This window comes from Stegostoma tigrinum, chromosome 20, assembly GCF_030684315.1.
Source record: "Stegostoma tigrinum isolate sSteTig4 chromosome 20, sSteTig4.hap1, whole genome shotgun sequence".
NCBI classification, from domain to species: domain Eukaryota; kingdom Metazoa; phylum Chordata; class Chondrichthyes; order Orectolobiformes; family Stegostomatidae; genus Stegostoma; species Stegostoma tigrinum.
This window is the reverse complement of record NC_081373.1, coordinates 39,285,162-39,305,261: the sequence shown is the minus strand read 5'-3', so window position 1 is coordinate 39,305,261 and position 20,100 is coordinate 39,285,162. Positions and strand designations below refer to the sequence as shown.

At 39.8% G+C, this 20,100-nt stretch overlaps 1 protein-coding gene across 1 annotated transcript in view; it reads right to left on the bottom strand.

The window, feature by feature from the left end:
• The window catches only part of LOC125461780 (adhesion G protein-coupled receptor A3), a 470,817-nt gene that overhangs the window by 414,044 nt on the left and 36,673 nt on the right, over positions 1 to 20,100 (bottom strand). Inside the window, exon 2 of the mRNA XM_048550975.2 lies at positions 3,725 to 3,796. Within this exon, the coding sequence (XP_048406932.1) occupies positions 3,725 to 3,796 (72 nt within the window). The remainder of the gene's footprint in view (positions 1 to 3,724; positions 3,797 to 20,100) is intronic.

Here is a 20,100-nt window from a genome sequence, read left to right as displayed (position 1 = left end):
GGCAGCATGAAGTTGTGGATGGTGCATATGGGGAAGGCATGGGGATTGATTCATGTCTGAACCTGGGAGAGAAGCTGTATGGCTGTGCTTCACAATGAACTAGTTACTGAGCTGTGGTACGTACTGAAGCAAAGATCGAAAGCTAGCACCGAGCCCTGTAATTGCCAAAGTAATTGTAGCTCTATTTCCTGTGCACACTTGAATTTGAATGGTGATCAGTGCTATATTTCATCACCTTCTCCATGAAGAACAGCAAGCAACTGAAAATTGATTTACGGTTTTCCAGAGTTGTTTGATTCCTCAGATCCAAGTAGTAATTGTCTGCACCTAAATGGCCCTGCATTCATTTTGAAATGAACCTGGAATTTTCTGTAACATTAAGTCTTTCAATTCTCGAGCTGCAGTCACCAAAGACAGAAAATAATGAAGCTATGTTTTTTGCACCAGTCCGCAATATTGCCTTTCTTTTCCCCAGACTGTCAGGTCATAGGCTATTCACTTGGAGCAAGAGATAGCTACTGAATAACTGCCTCACGATTCCTGTCAGGAACCTAGGTACAGATATGTAGCAGTTTTGCCATGACAAACACACAACAACCATAGTCCTGAAAGAGAAGACAATAGGGATCTTAAAATAAAAGCTCTGAGTGCATTATTGATTATAGTTAAGAGTATGGTTCATCCTTTGTTGCTGCCTGTTGGTTGCTGTACAATTTTACATTACAAATAGAGAAGCCCAAAGCCACATGGAACTTAAGGAAGGGATGAAGTGGTAGAGGCTCCAAAGGAAGAGGAAGGCCTAGCAGTACAGGTAGAGTCACAGTTCTGAGCTAGCAAATTACCAAAAATAACCTGTTTTGAAGAATCCCTCTCAATGCCCAAGTCACCCGACAGTCATTTAACCTAGTCCTAATATGTCTTCAATTTACAACTAATTGGAAAAGCTCTAACTTCACTAACAATACTAAGACTAACATGATTCCAAAATAAGTTTCACTGCTCCACCATGCTCAAGCATCCTTCATTTCACAAATACTAAAAAGAATGGAGGGAGCTAAATTTCATAACCATGAAAAGCCCGATTGCCTCTCTTATCTGCTTGCTTATTTGTTGCAATGCTCCCCTGAATTAGTTCCTTAATGGCTACAGCTTGGGAAGTGGGAAGCTATTGAATTTCTGCTGAGACTACTCAAGGTGACCTTTATGGTCAACCTCAAGAGATTCAATGGGATTCTAGTTTTTAAGAGATGCAATTGGTGACAACTAGGACTTGGCTTTAGCCATGGCCCAGGAAGCGTGGTTATTAAAAAGCTGAAGCTTTCAGAGGGGTATCTGGGGCTAGGTGGAGGAGGGGGTTTGGGAATTGGACAGTGTACAGGAGAGCATTAGCATAGTGTAGCAAATGGCGACCAAGTGACAGGTAAAGGTTTCAGTGCAAGTTGGGCCAAGGGAAAGGTGAATTAGGAAATTCTACAAAGGTGAAAGTAGCTGATCACCATTATGGGAAAAAAATAAGATCAGAAATTCAGCTCAGAGTCAAATAGTCTACAGATAATAAATAAAGTAGCCATGAAGAACAATAGAGAATTTAGTAACATTATTTGTGTTGGAACCAAAGACTAAGGATTTGATCCTCGTCATGTTTTGTTGAAGCTAACAGCTGAAGACAACTTATTCAAGACTGAATGTGGAATTGCAGCCTGACAGTACAGAGAAAACTGGAAGAGTGAGTTAGATGGTAGAAAGATTAGGGTGGGTTTCATCAACATTGATGTACCAAATATGGGTAAAACGTCAAAAGGGCATCATGTAGGCTATGAAATTAAGGACTTTGAGAAGAAATCCTGAGGGTCTATCGAACTCTGGTTTGGAAGTGAGAATTCATGGAAAGAAATGCTGAGAATGGCAAAAATGGTAATCCCATTAAGAGGAAACAGAGGAGAGTTATTAATGCGGAATTTGTATTTGATCACTGACAGCAACTATGATAGGAGCAACAACGCAACTTCATCAAAATCACACAGGATGCTGCTCCTAACTTTACAAATATACAAACAATGACAGACGGAGAAAGATTATTTTGATCCTTCTACATGGCCTTTCACAAGTGTGACATAACACTCGGTCCCTCCACACTTCTCAAGTATATGCTATCTAAGATCAGGACCACTGAAATGCTTTAAGATTGATAAAAACTGATCTGAGGAATTTAGATACCACTTACTGAATATCTTAAAGAAAACAAACCAAGGGTAAATTTGTGCTAAGTGAAAGAAGGAAAGGCGAGAGGTGTATATTTGCAATTTGCAAATCAGAAGACATTGTGGGCTGAAAGGGAAATGGAGTTTAAAAAGTTAACTTGGTTATGTTGCTGCATATTTGTAATTAATTTCAGCATCTACACTGATCATGGCCTCGACAATAGTCATTCAAATAATGACCAACGCTATCTCCTCTATGGGAGATAGAACATGCAGGTATACCTTACCTCTCTGTTAGCATCTGTTGTTCATTTTGTTTGTATATTATCTCATTTTGCAAAACAGAAGGGAGTGTTCAGAGAGTGTGTTAAAATATGTTTGGTTCATATAATTGGCAGAGCCCGCAAACTGTGAAATGTGTATGTAAGGACTGCAGCCGTGCTAGATTTTAGAGTGAAGCGGACCATACAAATGTTAGTATGAATCCTGATTAATAGTTATTTGGTGTGTGAATAATGAAGGTGATTTGAACAATGGCTGAGGTGAGCAGTGCAGTTGGTCGTATGTTGCACTTGAGCATGAATTCATTGGCCTTGAATGCTTCTGTTAGGTCACACAATGCTTTGTGGCATTCCATCAAAGCCTTAGGCTATGACTTCTGAAGCTGACCTCCAGAACTATCTGCTTCCACTATCTTCTGAGCATGTCTGTAGGGCCTTTTAGAACACTGTGGACACTGAACATCCCTTTTTATTTTCTACACTTTCTGCACCAAGCCTTCAATACAGCATCGAAGGACCTTGCAGTCCACTCTGGTCTATGTTATACCATTCATTTATCTTTCCAAAGTCAGAATCAATTATACAAGGACTTTCAGCATCTACTGCAGCAATAACACATTTCCCCTATTGGAGGGACAGACTGGTTTCTTCCAGATGAGTTTAAGCTGGTGCCAGCTCAACACACTCACTATAATTTTGGAGCCCTTGCTGTGACACAAAGCATTTAACAGCCTGGATAGTGTTGGTTACATGCTGCAAATGTGTTAAATCACAAAGTTGACATACTGCATGCACAACATTGAATAGGCATGGATTAATTATGCATTGTGATCCCCACCCCTGTTTTCAGGGGCTATTGAATTTCACCCCACTTGCATTTTAACAATGCAACACAGCCTTTTGGCAATGGCATCGAGAACAAATGTTAGTCCCTGAAGAGTTAAAACACAAATAGAATTCACTTTTGAAAGAAAAACAGTCGAGTGCACGACAATAATTCACCTCATGAATTAGAGTTTATTTTGCTTAAAATTACTAGCAATTTCCTGCGTATTTTTCTTGAAGACTACATCTACCAATCACTTACCATACCATTTATTGGCCAGTTGCCAGTCATACTCCCTTGCACACAAAAAAAACTTTCAGAATGTCCTCATTTTGATTGTCTACCAGTCATTACAGTTTAAAAAAAGTTGCACCCATTATGCATAGCAGAAAAAGGAACACTGATCAGTTACTCACAGTCTCTCTAGAGAGCGCAAACCAAAGAAAGAGCCATTCTTCAACAATGAGATCTTGTTGTTACTTAGGATCCTGCAAAATGTCAGAGAATACAGTTAATGCAGAACGGTTAAAGAGTTTCTGTGTCATGAATTCCTTTTTATGTCAGCATAAAAGTACTAAATTGCAATTAATAAAATGCAAGGTAGATGAAATACAGACCAATTTTCAATTGACAGTGCATAAAACTTTATAAAGTTACATACAAACTTTACATGTTGCATTGAATTGTAATTTATAAATTTTGAATCAGTTACATTTGATATCAGTTTAGTTCAACCAGGAGTAAGAACAATTCTGAGTATTTTAATGCTCTGAGAATTATTGAAATATTTCAAAGAAATAAATGCTCAAACAAACCATCAAAATAAATGAACTGTTTATTTATAACATTTGCTAACTGTGCTGCCCTGGTGTGTATAAATTTTACCAACATCACAACAGCATCTCTACTTCAGGAGTATTCAGTGAGTACGAAGCCTAAAATATTTGAGCACTGATACAATAGGGCTACAGCGTGTACCACCTACAAAATATGCTGCATCAATTCACTCATTCGTCTCCCAAACCCGTGACTTGCACAACCTGGAGGAACAAAGACAGCAAGGAGTTGGGAGTGCCACTAATCCCAGGTCTTCTTCAGATACAGATTGTCCAGCCTTGGAAACAGATTGCCTTTCACTTGCCAACACTGGGTCAAACTCTTGAATCCTGATTCTCACTGAAACATGGAAGTATCTTCTCCATAAAGTGATTCAAGAAGGAAGCTCACTACCACCAGGGGCAATTTAAGAAGGGCGATAAATGCTAGTGGCTTTGTGAACAACACCCACAAGCTATTAATGAAGTGGCAGTCAGGTCTCACATTCATTCTTGCAACTCAAAGACTCTAAATTGTGAACTGCAAGTAACTGCAGCTTCAAGTAGCACCCAAGAACCCAGCCACATTCTTTATGAGTTCTTTACCTCTGTTTTCAGCATGTATGTGTGTTTGTTTGTTGTTGCATTTTTATTTCTGAGTAATGAAACTCCCCTGTTTTTCTCTCAATGAAATCTTGGAACTGGTTTGGTTTCGTTCAAAAGTACGACCTCAATACAATTCAGTTTTAATTTATTCCCAATCAACTTTTTCCAAGGTAAACTGCCTGTCCTCTGATGCATTTCTCCTTGCTTACAATGCTCTGTAATAAATCATTTGTTATATTCTGCACAAGTGGTGACTAGGGGTTGTTATTTAAAAAAGACTAATGGAGTTTGTTGGTTTCATAGAGATACAGAAATATTCAGAGATAACTGCAGATTCTAGATTTGTAGTTCTAAAGGGCAAAGTGTGCAATACTGTTTAATAATAATGACAATAATTATGTTAAACTATTCAGCACAAACAATCTAATTGAGCCAAATATCTCCATCTGTTGTGGTCACTTTTATGGGTACATTCTAGACTTGAAGTCATAGAGCATGGAAATAGACCTTTCAGTCCATGCTGACCATAATCCCAAATTAAACTCATCCCATCTGCCCGTGCTTGGACCATATCCCTCCAAACGTTTCTTTTTCATGCGCTCAACCAAATGTCTTTTAAACATTGTGACTGCACCCACATCCACTACTTACTCTGGAATTTCATTCCACACATGAACCACTCTCCTCTTACCTTAAAAATATGCCCCTGAGAAGATTGACTATTATCTTTTGGCAGATATTCCAATCATAAAATAAATGTGCAATTAAGTTCTTTAGCGTCAGACAAACAATATACTTTTGGTCAAAAACTTAAATTTGCATAATACTTGTCATGGAGAAGTATGTCAGTGCACACACTAAAATAAGGAGACAATAATACAAGCAATACAGGCAAAGTGACTCAAGAGGTGGCTTTTAAAAAGATTTTTCAAGAAAGGAACAGCAGGAGTGTGGAGCAGAGGAATCATTACACTGAGTACATGCATTCAGAGCTATGCTAAAGTGACATCAGATCACATGCGACAGCAGCCAGGGTCAGCAGGGTTCCACAAGAAACCTGCTTTTACGATCCCTAATATATGCATGATTATGTTTAATAAAGCCTGCAAATATTCACTTATAAAAGTGCCAATCTTAATTTACTACCTTGAAAGGGAACATTCTGAAACATGTCCCCAGGGATAACTAGGAATGATTACACCACAGGAATGAGAATAGCCATTATTAGAATGGCCTTTATTGACACGTGCACTCCAGTGAGTGCAGTGAAAAGTTTGTAATATCACCTCTCGGCACCATCTTGGGTACAGGGTAACTAGGTACATATACATTAAGTGCCGTTATCGAATTGAAACATGAAATGAAAAGACTAGCATGGGAATACAGAGTTTAAAAAGTCCAGAATGGTAATAAGAAGTATCTTTAAAATACTAAAGTTACAGTGCTTTTTCACTGGGTCCGTGCCCACTGGACTTCAGAACACGAGGATACACGGCCTCCATGCACTGGCCTCTGTTCTGAACACGCCTCTAGGGCATGTCCCCCAGACTCCGGCCCGCGCTTGCTCTGCCCCTGCTCTGGGCTCTGGCCCGCGCTGCCTTGGCTTCCACTCCGGTTTCCGGCCCGCGCTCACTCTGCTCCCACTCCATGCTCTGGGCTCCGGCCCGCGTTCACTCTGCTCCCACACCAGCTCCAGCCCATGCTCAGTCTGCTCCCGCTCTGGGCTCTTGTCTCTGGCCCGCGCTCACTCTGCTCCCGTTCCAGGCTCCGGCCACGCTCACTCTGCTCCCGTCCCGGGCTCCAGCCCATGCTCGTTCCGCTCCCGCTCTGGGCTCCGGCCCGCGCTTGCTCTGCTCCCACTCCAGGATCTAGCCCGCGCTCACCCTGCTCCCACTCCTGGCTCTGGGCTCCAGTCCGTGCTTGCTCCACTTCCCCTCCAGGCTCTAGCCCGCGCTCGCTCTGCTCCCACTCCAGGCTCTGGGCTCTAGCTCACGCTCACTCTGCTCCTGCTCTGGGCTCCGGCCCGCGCTCACTCTGCTCCTACTCCAGGCTCTCGCCTATGTTTGCTCTGCTCCCACTCCCTTGCAGGACTCATGCCCCATGTCAGCCTGGGCTTGATTCTGCTCCCACTCTGGGCTCTCGCTGCAATTCACATCTCGCGCTGGCCTGGACTTCAATTCATCTCCCACGCTGTGCTGGTCTTGGATTCTGTACTCCACTCCCTCCAGGTAGGGTAGTTTAATAAGTTAAAAGTTGGTGGTGCAGCAAAGAGAGAAAAAGGAAAGAAAAACGAAAAGGAACTGGTGAGCAGAGGAGTTCTGGCTAAAGCAACTTTCTCACCTGCCATAACACGAATGGGCAAGGCACTATACAGGAGGGAGGATTACAGAAAAGCAATGCATTTGTGAGTGGATCAAATACAAGATGACACAAATTTAATTAGTAAAGGAGGCATTTGACAGGAGGAAAAATGTAGCAAGTGACTACAGATTGGACTGCACCCTTGACATTGTAGTGGAGGCAGGTTCAATTGAGGCATTGAGAAGATGTTTATTTGAAAGGGAACGATGTATAAGGTTATGTAGAGAAGCAAGAGAATGGCACTAGGTGAGGTGCTTATTCTGAGAGTGGGGGCAGATATGATGGGCAGAATAGCCTCTTAGACTGAAATAGTTCTGTGACTTGTAAATTGGCTTGCATGATTCCATTCCTGCAATCACATACTAACTGGTCTCAGAGAGTGAACTTCCTTTCAGTTAAAGCTCAGGTCAGAGTTGGCATGTGACACTATCAAAGCAAGATGTGTGAAATGAATCCTACCCTGCTTTGTAAGGAAGCCTGTTATCCTAGCAAAGCCATGCGCTCAATCTCTGGCCAATAGGGAATGAAATGCAGTTAGTTCCATGAAGAGAGAGGGCATCAGTCACTTGAGTAGTGGACAGCAATCTGAGAATATCTCCGATTCCAAGCTGGATGCAGCAGTGAGCATCAAGTTCAGCACCAAGATCACTTCCAAACCTTAGTAATGTGGTCAGTATGTTGTTCTGAGGCTGCAGTTAACTACAGAAAGTTGCAGATTTCAATGGAGACAGTGTTACTGAAATGCACAAGTGATGCACAATTTCTTTCATTGAGGTTCAGCTTGGAGAACTGCTCTTTGAGAAGCATCTTTCCTTATTGAAGTCCCTTTTCTCCACCTCTTCTTCTGGAAGATTCTCCAGCTCTGCAATGCTGCTGTTCATTCATCAAGTCACATTGTATTTCAAGGGAACTGGCTACTAATGGACCTAAGACTGTAAGCCAATGATTTGTGCAAAAGCCTTGAAGTCAGCAAATACTCCATGCATACCTAATGCCACTCCCTGAAGATTTTGTCAGCTTGAAACAATTATAGAAAACACTGACGATTTACGTGCTTAAAGCAACAGTCAGAAGAAATCAGCAGCAACTTCATGTTAGTAATTCTCTTTAAATAATGCGGTTGTGGTATCCCTCCTGCAGCTCATGGCTTATTCAGTTATGCAAGGTTTAAAAAACAGGGTTGTTAGCTGGAAAGTTGAATATGAAAAATAACACTGCTCACTTTAATCCACGTCACTCATTAACTGAAGTCATGATCTGCTTGTTCCACATACTTCTGGTTGCTATTCACCAAATGTGTGCCAATATCCTCACCAATATGGTACTGATGCCACTCCCCCCAAAAAACCATATGTACAGTACAGATTTTCAATACTAAACAGCACCTATCGTGCTCAAATTTCAAGATGTCTACTTTTTTTTGCAAAGATAGATATTAAATAAAGAAGTGCTGCTCTCCACTTTGTTAAGGACATTCCTCTGAATCTCAGATATTTGAATTACGTCACTTGATCTTTTATCGTAAAGTGCTAAATGTTTAGACATTACTCCCATCGTAAAATATATACCCAGATGAGATCTGAATGAACTGAAATGGCAGTATGTCCCAATTACTCAACCTCTTACTCCCAAATATAAACAAAATGCAGCAATCCTACAATAAATGAACAACACAATCCTCATTTATGCAAACTCTTACAAATCAAATGTATATTTTTGTGTAATCTTGTTCAGTATTTTCGAATGTAGAATGTGCAGAAAAGACATTTTAGTTCACTAAATTTCAAGCAGGAGAACAAAACAATGCCAGATGGACAAAGATAGTGAACTGCCGATGCTGGAGGATCTGAGATAACAAGGTGTAGAGCTGGAGGACATAGCAGGCCAAGCAGCATCAGAGGAGCAGGAAGGCTAACATTTCAGGTCGAGACCCTTCCTCAGAAAAAAAAGTAGACAGATAGACAAACATTGTTTCTGAAGTGACAGCATGTTACAATAATAGAAAACTTTCATTAAATTAGGCCGTTCAAGTTGAATATATTAAAAAAACTCACCATTCTTCAGGTATTGAGGACCAGAAAAGTAGAACTGATACCCAAAGTATTAGTGACTTCACTAAAATTGTTTTTTAAAACCTTCAATATATATCACATGTACATTCTTGGAGTTGCACAGTCAAAAAAATGTGTGATACCATTTGTGACAGAAGTAACACTTCTTTTGGCTTTGACTCCTTTCCACCAAGTATCACAATCTTAAAAAAAGTTTTCACTACTTTTCCAGGTAATAGTTAAAGAAACTGGCAGCAAAATAAAACAGGCCTATTTCTACATGGTGCAAATTTTCTAATGTGCAAGCATTGCATATAGTCAAGTTATGGAATTTTTTAAAGATGAATTTCCCTAGAAATAAAGGATATTTAATTATGGGAAATTTGTTGTCAATATATAAGAAATTAGAGTGTTAACTTACCCAATGCAACAGCTTGTACTAATTTCTCTTACTGTTTGGTTCATTGTCTAGTCTGCGCTCAGTTATCTAATCTCAGTTGTTGACAGCAGACATGATATAATTTTTGTCAGTGCTCCTAGGGTTGGAGAAACTATTATCCTTATCCAGCAACTGTTGGTGATTCAGGTTTATTTACAATGTTCCCCACAGTGTCACAGCCTGTCAAGACACTCAGGACAAACAGGACAAGAAGGCAAATAATGATGAAGCGCTTCTAATTTGATTCAACTTGTTGAACAGTACTATATGGTATGGAGAATGTCCACTGGCGCAAAGAACTGACACCCAAAACCTTTGTGTCCAGGCACAACAAAGGCGAAGTTTTCAAAATAAACTGAACTGATGGTGCAAACTCTATACCTTAGGTTCTTTTCCTTCAGGCTTCTCTTCTTATGTTTCCATATAATTAATATAACAGATTCTGTTAGACTTAATTTATGTTCCGGCTCCAAAGGAATGTTGTGACTTGACAATGTTTAATTCAATGCAATGCCTTGTTAGTTTCTCAGAAAATCATTCAAAGTGTGTCATCCTCCATTTAAAGTAGTCAATAAGAAACCATTATTATAAAACTGTTCAGTGGCTGCTAATACAACGGGTATATTGTTCACTTTGTCTGCGCAGTCTATTTTGGAACAGAAAAGCAGGGTAATGAGTATTTGCAGTGCTAGTAATACTGAGCCAGTAGTTGCTCTCATAATGAAAATAAGCAGAGGACAGTATGCATTAGGTCCTGAAACACCGTGCGTGTGTATGTGTGTGTGTGTGTGTGTGTGTGTGTGTGTGTGTGTGTGTGTGTGTGTGTGTGTGTGTGTGTGTGTGTGTGTGTGGCAGGGTTGGGGCCGGGCCAGAGGATGTTGTAATGGGTGTGGGTATGTTTATATGCAACACAGGAGGAGAAAGAGAGAGAGACAGGCATCAGAATTAATATTTGAGAGGTCCATTAATAAGTCTGATAACAGCGGGGAAAGAGCTGTTCTTGAATCTGTTCTTACATGTATTCAAACTTTTATATCTTCTGCCCCAGTAAATCTTCTGCAGCTGACAACAACCTGATATCATCACTAAAAACTAAAAAACTGTAAGAAAGTCATCTCATTTCACCTTTGTGGTTTGGACTCTTGATTCACAGAATTTATTCCTTTCCCCTATATTTTCCATCCATTACGCTTCCACAGAACTGTCTTTTTTCATCCATCCTATTTATGAATGAGTGTGTTTGTGTTGCGATTTAAATGGAATATGGTTTAAGTCTGTGCATTAGTAATTAATCAGTGATGTGGCCACTTTTAAAGGATAAGTTTGTTTGCTTTAAGTTTTGATTCCTTGTTTATTGATGGAACCTAGAGTAATTTCTTTTAGCTTAGATAATGGTCAAAGCCAGGCAAATTAAGAAGCTTGTTCGGGATTCATTTAGTCATTCATACATTTGCAACAGCTTGTGGAAAAGAGGGGCTTTCATACCAGCCCACTTTGCACCAAGTCTGTGACAAATCTGCAACCTGTGACAGCAAGTAGAATAAGGAAAGCAGGCAAGTTCACCTTCAAGTTCTCCTCAAGCCACATAGTTGCTGTTACTTCACCGTCAACGTGTCAAAACATAGAACTCCCTTCCTAACAGCACAGTTGTGGCCCACACGCCACATGGATTTAAACTAACCATCACCTTCTCAAGGGAGGCTAGACATGGTCAACAAATGCTGGTCTTGTCTGTGATGCTCACAAACCATGCACAAAATTTAAAAAGCTACTATGAGAAATCCACCAACTGAAGAATTATTGTTGGTAAAAAAAAGACTGATGATTGGCAGAAAAGAAATTGATAAAACATACAAAGTTACAAGAAATTAATCGAATGTACTGCTTTGCTAATATAGACTTTAGAACCATGGTGAAGGTAGAAAAACATGATTATCTATTACTGCTCCATTTGATAACTTAATTCATCCAGCCGCGATGGCATGTCAGTGCTGTAGGTGAGGAAATTCACCTTCCAGTGGTCAACTTCTTTTTCTAGATCTAAGTCACATCTGAAATTAATCTCGTCATATCCATGATGATAAAATAGTTTTGGATCTGAAGATCATTCAGGTCATTTTAATCTATCTATTTGAAGTAGTTCTACACTCCTCCCGTAGCTGCATTTAATTATTTCTTAAAGGACTCCATGCCTTTTGTTTCTACAATTGCATTTGAAAGCCTTTAACATATTGATCACTCTCTCCAATAAGAATCCCCTGACACTGATCCTAAAATTAACAACAGCTAGTTTCCCTTATCCTATGCCCACAATCTAACTTGTCAGACTCAGTGTTTCCAAGCTGAAAGGCTCAAATCTACCACCTTTTCTCATACTTAAGACTCCTGATAATGGAAAATAATATTATGGCTCTGTTCTGCACTGCCCCTATTAGCTGAATGTCTCTGTGTTTATCAGTGACCAGAGACACAGTGGACACAGTGCCAGAGTAGACTGATCAGAACATTGTACAGTTTGATCACTCAGTTCCGCTGCATTGTATTGCCTTTTTTTGTTTGTTGATCTACATTGATTAGACATGTTGATCATATAATGGAAGGAAGTGCAGTAGCAAATAAAAGTAGTTTTTCAATTGTGCATAAATTGGGTGGTGGATATTCAACCTGATGGGAAGCAATGTAAAGCCATTATAAGGTGAGACACAATATTTTACATTGCATTTTAAATCTTATATTTTAAATCTTGTTTCTACAATGCCAAACCTTGTAATACAAACTGCATTCAAAGCTTTTGTGCTTCAGTGAACATTCTCCTCCATTCATCCCACTAATGTTTACACATTCATCGCGTCAGACATCTTTGATAGTCTGAGGAGAAGATTAAAAGACGGAAAAAAGGTCCGGATTTATATCACCAAGACTTGTAGCAGGTGTCTGGAAAATACATGGCTTCATGCGCCTGTTTGTGAAAAAGTCCCTGCAAAGATATGATCCCCATTGCTAAGGGCCTACTGCAGGCTGCTTCTGGGCCAAACTGACCCAGGGAACAGGTCAGAGACTGCAATAGGGGCGGCCAGATGCCGAGGTGGGCTGTTCAAATGCCTGCCTTGCTGTCTGGAAAGTGAATCTTGCCCTACCCCGCCCACACTTCTCATGCTCCATCCATGTTACCTCAGCTGTTTCAACAGAGGAATGGATTTCTGGACTCTCAACCAAGAACGCATAATGAGGCTTGGCCAAGAACACTGAAATCATTCACGTGCTGACATGCCTGAGCCACAGGGAACATTGCTTAATTAACAGTTCCAGTGCTCTGATATCTGCTATCAATGACACAACTTTTGTGTTCATGAGGTTAAGATATTTCAATTGCTTATAGATGCTGCAACTGATATTTTAAAGGGTCTGAGTGACTGACATGTTCATTGTTAAGTAGGGAAAGAATATTTTTGATCATAGTGAAATGAAAGGAATGAATTGCAGTTTTAGAGTTTTTTTTTGAAAAGACATCATGTTGCCACTATAGGGTTACTTTATTCTATGCAGTATAGCGGGTGACATGGCATCAGGTGGCATCGCCTGGCATCGTGGATGTGGATAACCAAAGGGCTGGGTGGGGGGCACAGCCTGGTATTGGGCATAAGGGCCAATAGAACTGAGTGGAGAAACATAACCTGGCATGAGGGCACAAGGAGGACATTTTTACCTCATTTTTCAAACATCTCCCTCATTCAGACTGTGGTTCACAATACCTGAGGTGCCATGAAACATGACTCTTTAACAACTCCATGAAATCTGCTGGGATATAGGAATGCTGTCCTGGATTTTACAATGGCCAGACCACCATTCTTCCAAAGTAAATGGAAACTGCACAAGGGACCCCTGCATAATCCCCATCAAAGCACAATCAGAGGGAATTGACAGAGAAATTGAAGATTCCACTGGACAATCCCTCTCCACCTGGAACCATCCAAACATCATCACTTAAATTGAAGAATTTAGAAGATTCCAGTGCAATTTAGGAAGATAGTCGCTCAGCAAAGGTTGGACTGTTAAATACAGTGCCTAATTCCTGAGTAATTATCTAACTGACCCCATTCTTAGCTGATTCCAGACCACTTACTTCTTGCCCTGATAGTTATGTCAGAATGGATGTACTGCTCCATTTATGTGAAGGAGTCCTGATCAGAAATGCTTGCAGTTTCAAACCAAAGTTGAAACAAACTCCTCAGTTAATTTTTGTTGAACCAACTGTCGATAATGCAGTATGGAGTGAAAATGGAATGGAGGCAGTAGTATTGCGAGGGGTACTAAGTGGATCAAAGGAAGGGCCTGGAAAAGGAGCGACTATTTCAGTGGTGCAGGGGTGCATATAAACATGCAATGAATTAAAATGAAACGGTAATGTCACTTTTCAAATTCAAATTTGGAAGTTTAAAAACAAAAGGTACAAAAGATGCATAAAAGTGATATGTGTTGTTAAAATGGATTTAATTGCAGATATCATTATAAAGGGGTTTTGTACAGTTTCAGCAAGTTACATTTTACTATTTTTAATGTGATTGCAATGCATCAGAGTATATGGCACAATAGAGAATTGAACAAATCAAATAAGGGATGACAGACAAGTGCTATAAGAAGCCCTACAGAAGCAGCACATACATTCATATGCGAAATATTTCCAAGTAATCAACTACAGAACCGTTAAAAGATGCCTGAGTAGTTTCCGAAAGTTTTAATAATCTACTAACGAATAAAAGATTTCCTTCATCATGTTCAACAGGAACATGATTCCTGGTGAAATCTTCAACACTTCTGCAAGTTAGCATGGATGTTACATGGCTGATGTTGACGACCAGAATTTGTAAATGCTATTTGGACACGGAAGTGCTGATATTCCTTTCAGAAATTAATCAACGGTATTCAAATTACAACAACTTTTCAATTTGCACAAGAAGGCAGTGGCTAAAATTAGACAGAGCTTCTTTTCCTGAGCATTTTGTATACTTTTTCTTGTTATAGTCTCACATAATTTGTTGCTACTTCTAGACTATACCATTTTTGTACATTTTATGATATTCCCATGGGGACTAATTTTCCAATTCAACAATTCTTCTGTGTTGTGCAAAGGAAACTTTGCCAGCCAACATTAGAGAAATTAAAATTGTTTACTATAGTTGTTCCATTCATATTCTAAGCATGTACTTCTTCTTTCACTCTTTAAAACATGACAGAATAAATCTTATGCATTATTTTAGTTGCTCTGGACAGAATATTTATCTATGTAGCATTACAAAAAGCAATAAGGTTCTACAAAGCAGCATTTAATTAAATAGTTCTTAAGTCATGAAGTGAAAGAGAGAAGCTCAAGTGGCCTCCGTATGTCAAAAAACACTATAATTGAGTCATTGTCTAATAACCTATTTATAGCACCAAATGGGAGCCAAATAAAGACATAGTTTGGCTTCTGTTTGCAACTATAAGTATAATAATTTGTAAAACCTCAGCTGTTTAAAAACCCCTTGAGTTTTTGAAAGCTGAAGTTGTCACAAGTGCCATCTGGCCCAAATCATATCACTCATCTGGTACTGCTGTTTCAGTTGTTCTTATTGAAAACTTGTTATATTATTGTGCTATGCCATAGCACTTGGGAAGTGCACTACAAAATTAAATGACTGGGACCTATGCAATTTGTTTTAATAGCAGTATTAACATCTCTATGGTATAAGGTCCTACTCCACAAAATTGCACACTGTCATCATCAAATCCAGACTGCGAACTCTGTCCATGATCATTTAGTCATGTCAAAACATCAAGCTCTCAAATGGATTTGTCAACTTTTTGTAGACAAATGCTTTTAGTGTTTTTGTTTGAGAATTCTCTTTGCTATTTTAAGTTTAAACTCTAACCCACTTAAAATACTGCCTCAATTAAAGCAGAAAGAAAAGAATTATATACAAACAAATTAAACATTGACAATATCCAGAGATCCAGACTAATTTCAGACATGTATATATCTTCTGAACACCTTAAATTATGCTGTTATTTGGTACAGTATAATGAAATGTAAAATATATTATCATCTAGTATAAACTAGCACTTCCATCAGTTTCTAAATATATTTTGAGCAGAATAAATTTATTTTGGACACAGCAAAACAAATAAGCTGGGTCCTTCTAAGTATCGAATGTGAAGTGACCTGTGGTATTTTGCTAATTTGTTACTTGGTAAATCATTGCTGACATCTATTGTAACCCAGCACTGTAGCCACAAGAGTAATTCCATCAACTAAGCAGAAAATGCAACAAGAAACAAAGAATCTCCAATTGGACTAAAGATTTTTGCATTAATATGACCAACTGTCAGTTTTGCTATAATTCGTGTTCCAATAATGTGAATGTAACATGATTGACAAACAGTGGAGCGCTGTTTCGACAATGCAAACTTGTGTTGGTTATAACATAATTCCATTGGTGCATGGAGGAGTAGGTGTCAACATCACATGATCGTTTCACAGGCTTTACGATGAATATGCACAATGTTCGTGTTGAAAGAGTCGCCACACCGGCATTATGTGATCATTTCACAGGCTTTGTCATGAAGAGAGATACAGTACAACCTCCTCCCCCATGAAGTCACCTTGACATTTTTTCAAGATAATATGTTAAATTTACTTCTATTTCATCATGATATGAATTAAACATTTATCCAAATTGTGATATCCTTTGTGTTTGGCTTTTGAGTGTTTTTGAGCTTTTTCTTGTTGTCTGCCCCAACCCCACTTTTCCTGTATGCCCTGTTGCTTGTATAGCACAATTTTCTAAAACGTGATGTTGCACAAAAACACAACTATCATGTTATTGCAGAAAAGCCTATATTCTGGATTGCAGCATTACATATACCAACCAGTTTCAGACAGCACAGGTCAAGCTGAACAGAATATTAATGCAACTTGTCAGGTTGAAAGCAGCATTTCCCCAGTGCCCTAAATTCAACATTTTTGCTGTCCTGCTGGCAAGGCTTTATTCAGAGGATGCCAGGGCTGACAGTGTTTATTTGTGAAGACAGACTGGCTAAACCGGGGTCACTTTTTGTTAGACCGGGTTAAGAAGAGATCTGATAGAAGCAATCAGAACTATCATGGGTTTTACTGAGGTAAACAAGGGGACAAAAAAATTCCACTGACTGACAGCCATTAAAGGGCATAAGATCTTCACCCAGAGAACAAAGGTAACATTTCATGAGATAATGGGAACTGCAGATGCTGGAGATTCCAAGATAATAAAATGTGAGGCTGGATGAACACAGCAGGCCAAGCAGCATCTCAGGAGCACAAAAGCTGACGTTTCGGGCCTAGACCCTTCATCAGAATTTCATGAATTTGGTTTTGAAACAAATATACCAGAAACAGCAACAAAAACTGAAGCAATGACAATTCTGAACAACAGATAAATATTTGAAAGAGATAAGTTTTAAAGGAATTTGTACAAAGGGCTAGGTTGATACTGAATAGGTGATCTTTTACAGCTGGTGTGGCTGAACTGACCAATGAGCACCATCTTTTTCCCTAATTTCCAACATCAAAGATAGGTACTTATTTACAGCATTTTCAAATCACAACCAGAGCAAATACTTGAATTACCTTAAAGCATCAATAACAGAATCCCCAACTTACAAACATATTTACAGCTCCCTATTGTACCAAAGTCATGACTTTAGGCTGAAGCACCCCAGCCCTTAAGCAGCATAGGCAATAGTGAGACATTTGGGAGAACGCAGCAAGAATGAAAAAGAAATTAGATTCTCCATCTTAAGAAAAAAATCCTGGTTTCCAATTAAGGTTTCAAATGCTCAATGAGAATCTTGCTAGTAAGTGATGAGAATTAGAACATAAGAACATATGAACTAGGTGCAGGAGGAGGCCATTCGGCTCTTTGAGCCTGCTCCACCATTCAATGCCAACATGGCTGACCTTTTTGTGGACTCAGATCCACTTACCCATGTTCTCGCCGTATCCCTTAATTCCTTTATTGTTAAAAAAAAATCTACTTTGCTTTAAAAAGGTTTACTGAAGTAGTGTCAACTACTTCACTGAGCAAGAAATTCCACAGATTAACAACCCTCTGGGTGAAGAAGTTCCTTCTCAATTCAGTCCTAAATCTGCTCCCTCTAACCTTGAGGCTATGCCCTGTTGTCCAACCTTCACCTGCCAGTAGGAATGTCCTCTCCACTTCTATCTTATCTATTCCCTTCATAATTTTATATGTTTCTATAATATTCCCCCTCAATCTTCTGAATTCCAATGAATATAATCCCAATCTACTCAGTCTCTCTTCATAAACCAACCCCGTCAACTCCGGAATCAACCTAGTGAAACTACTCTGCACCCCCTCCAGTGCCAGTACATCCTTCCTCAAGTAAGGAGATCAAAACTGCATACAGTACTCCAGGTGTGGCCTCGCCAGCACCTTGCATAGCTGCAACATAACCTCTGCTTTTAAACTCAATTCCTTTAGCAATGAAGGGCAAAATTCCATTTGCCTTCCTAATTACTTGATGTACCTGCAGAGCAACCTTCTGTGATTCATAGACAAGGACACCCAGGTCCCTCTGCATAGCAGCATGCTGCAACTTTTTACCATTCAAGTAATAATCCCTTTTACTATTACTCCTACCAAAATGTATGACATCACATCTATTTACATTATATTCCATCTGCCAGACCTTTGCCCATTCACTCAATGTATCCATGTTCCTCTGTGAAGTTTCACAGTCCTCTGCACATTTTGCTCTGCCACTCATCTTCGTGTCATCTGCAACTTTGACACCTTACACATGGTCCCCATCTCCAAATCATCCATATAAATTGTAAATACTTGCAGTCCCAACACCGATTCCTAAGGCACACAACTAGTCATTGATTGCCACCCAGAATAGCACTCATTTATCCCCAATGTTTGCTTCCTGTTAGTCAACCTATCTTCTATCCATGCTAATACTTTACCCCTAATGCCATGCATCCTTATCTTATGCAGCAGCCTCTTGTGCAGCACCTTGTCAAAGGCCTTTTGGAAATCTAGGTACACCACATCCACTGGGTCCCCATTGTCCACCTCGCTCATAATGTCTTCATAGAATTTCAAAAGATTTGCGAAGCAAGACCTGCCCTTCATGAACCCATGCTGCATCTGTCCAACGGGCAATTTCTATGGAAATGCCTTGCTATTTCTTCCTTGATAATAGACTCAAGCTTCTTCCCCACTACAGAGGTTAAGCTAACTGGTCTATAATTCCCCATCTTTTGTCTACCTCCCTTTTTAAACAGTGGTGTCACATTTGCTGTTTTCCAATCTGCTGGGACTGCCCCAGAGTCCAGAGAATTTTGGAAAATTACCGTGTGTACCCCTGCTATTTTTCCTGCCATCTCTTTTAGTACCTGGGGTGCATTCCATCAGAGTCAGGAGACCTATCAATCCTTAGCTCCATTGGCTTGCCCAATACCACATCTTCTGTAATAATGATTGTTTCCATGGCCTCACCTACCTTCATCTCTTTGTCAATTACTGGTATGTTATTAGTATCCTCCACTGTGAAGACCGATACAAAATACCTGTTCAATGCCTCGGCCATTTCATCATATCCCATAACTAAATTCCCCTTCTCCTCCTCTAAAGGGCCAACATTTACTTTAGCCACTCTTTTTCGTTTTATATATTTATAGAAACTTTTCCTCTCTGTCTTTACATTCTGTGCTAGTTTTTTTCTCATGTTCTATCTTGCTTTTCTTTATAGCTCTTCTTGTGGCTTTCGGTTGACCTTTAAAGTTTTTCCAATCTTCTAGTTTCATGCTGCTTTTGGCCACTTTGTATGCCTTCTCTTTCAATTTGATAGACCCCGTTATTTCCTTTGACACCCATGGCAGATTACCCTTTTTCTTACAGACCTTCCTTTTCATTGGAATATACTTTTTTTCCATTTTTAAAAAAAATTCATTCATGGGATGAGGGCGTCACTGGCTAGGCCAGCATTTATTGTCCATCCCTAATGACCTAGAGGGCAATTAGGATCAACCACTTTGCTGTGGCTGTGGAGTCACATGTTGATCACACAAGGTATGGTTGGTCAATTTCCTCAACCAGTGGTCAAAGAAAATTAATGAACTAGATGGGATTTTTTTTTGTTACAATTAACAGTGGTGGCATGGTCATCATTAGGGTGGCTTTTCATTCCAGATTTTTATTGAATTCAAGTTTCACCATCTGCAGTGATGGGATTCAACAAAAGTCCCCAGACATAGCCTGGGTTCTGAACTGAGTTTATGACAACACCATTGCTACCACTTTGAGATGCAACAACTAAAGCCAGCCCAAAGGACAGTATTGTGACTTCCATCCACAGAAGCTAATGTGGATCCACACCTGGATGAAGGGATTGTGATTCCCCACCTCCGGGAGGATACTGTGTCTCCTCACCCACAGGAGGAGATTCTGACTCCCCACCCAGGGGAGGCTGCTATGTCT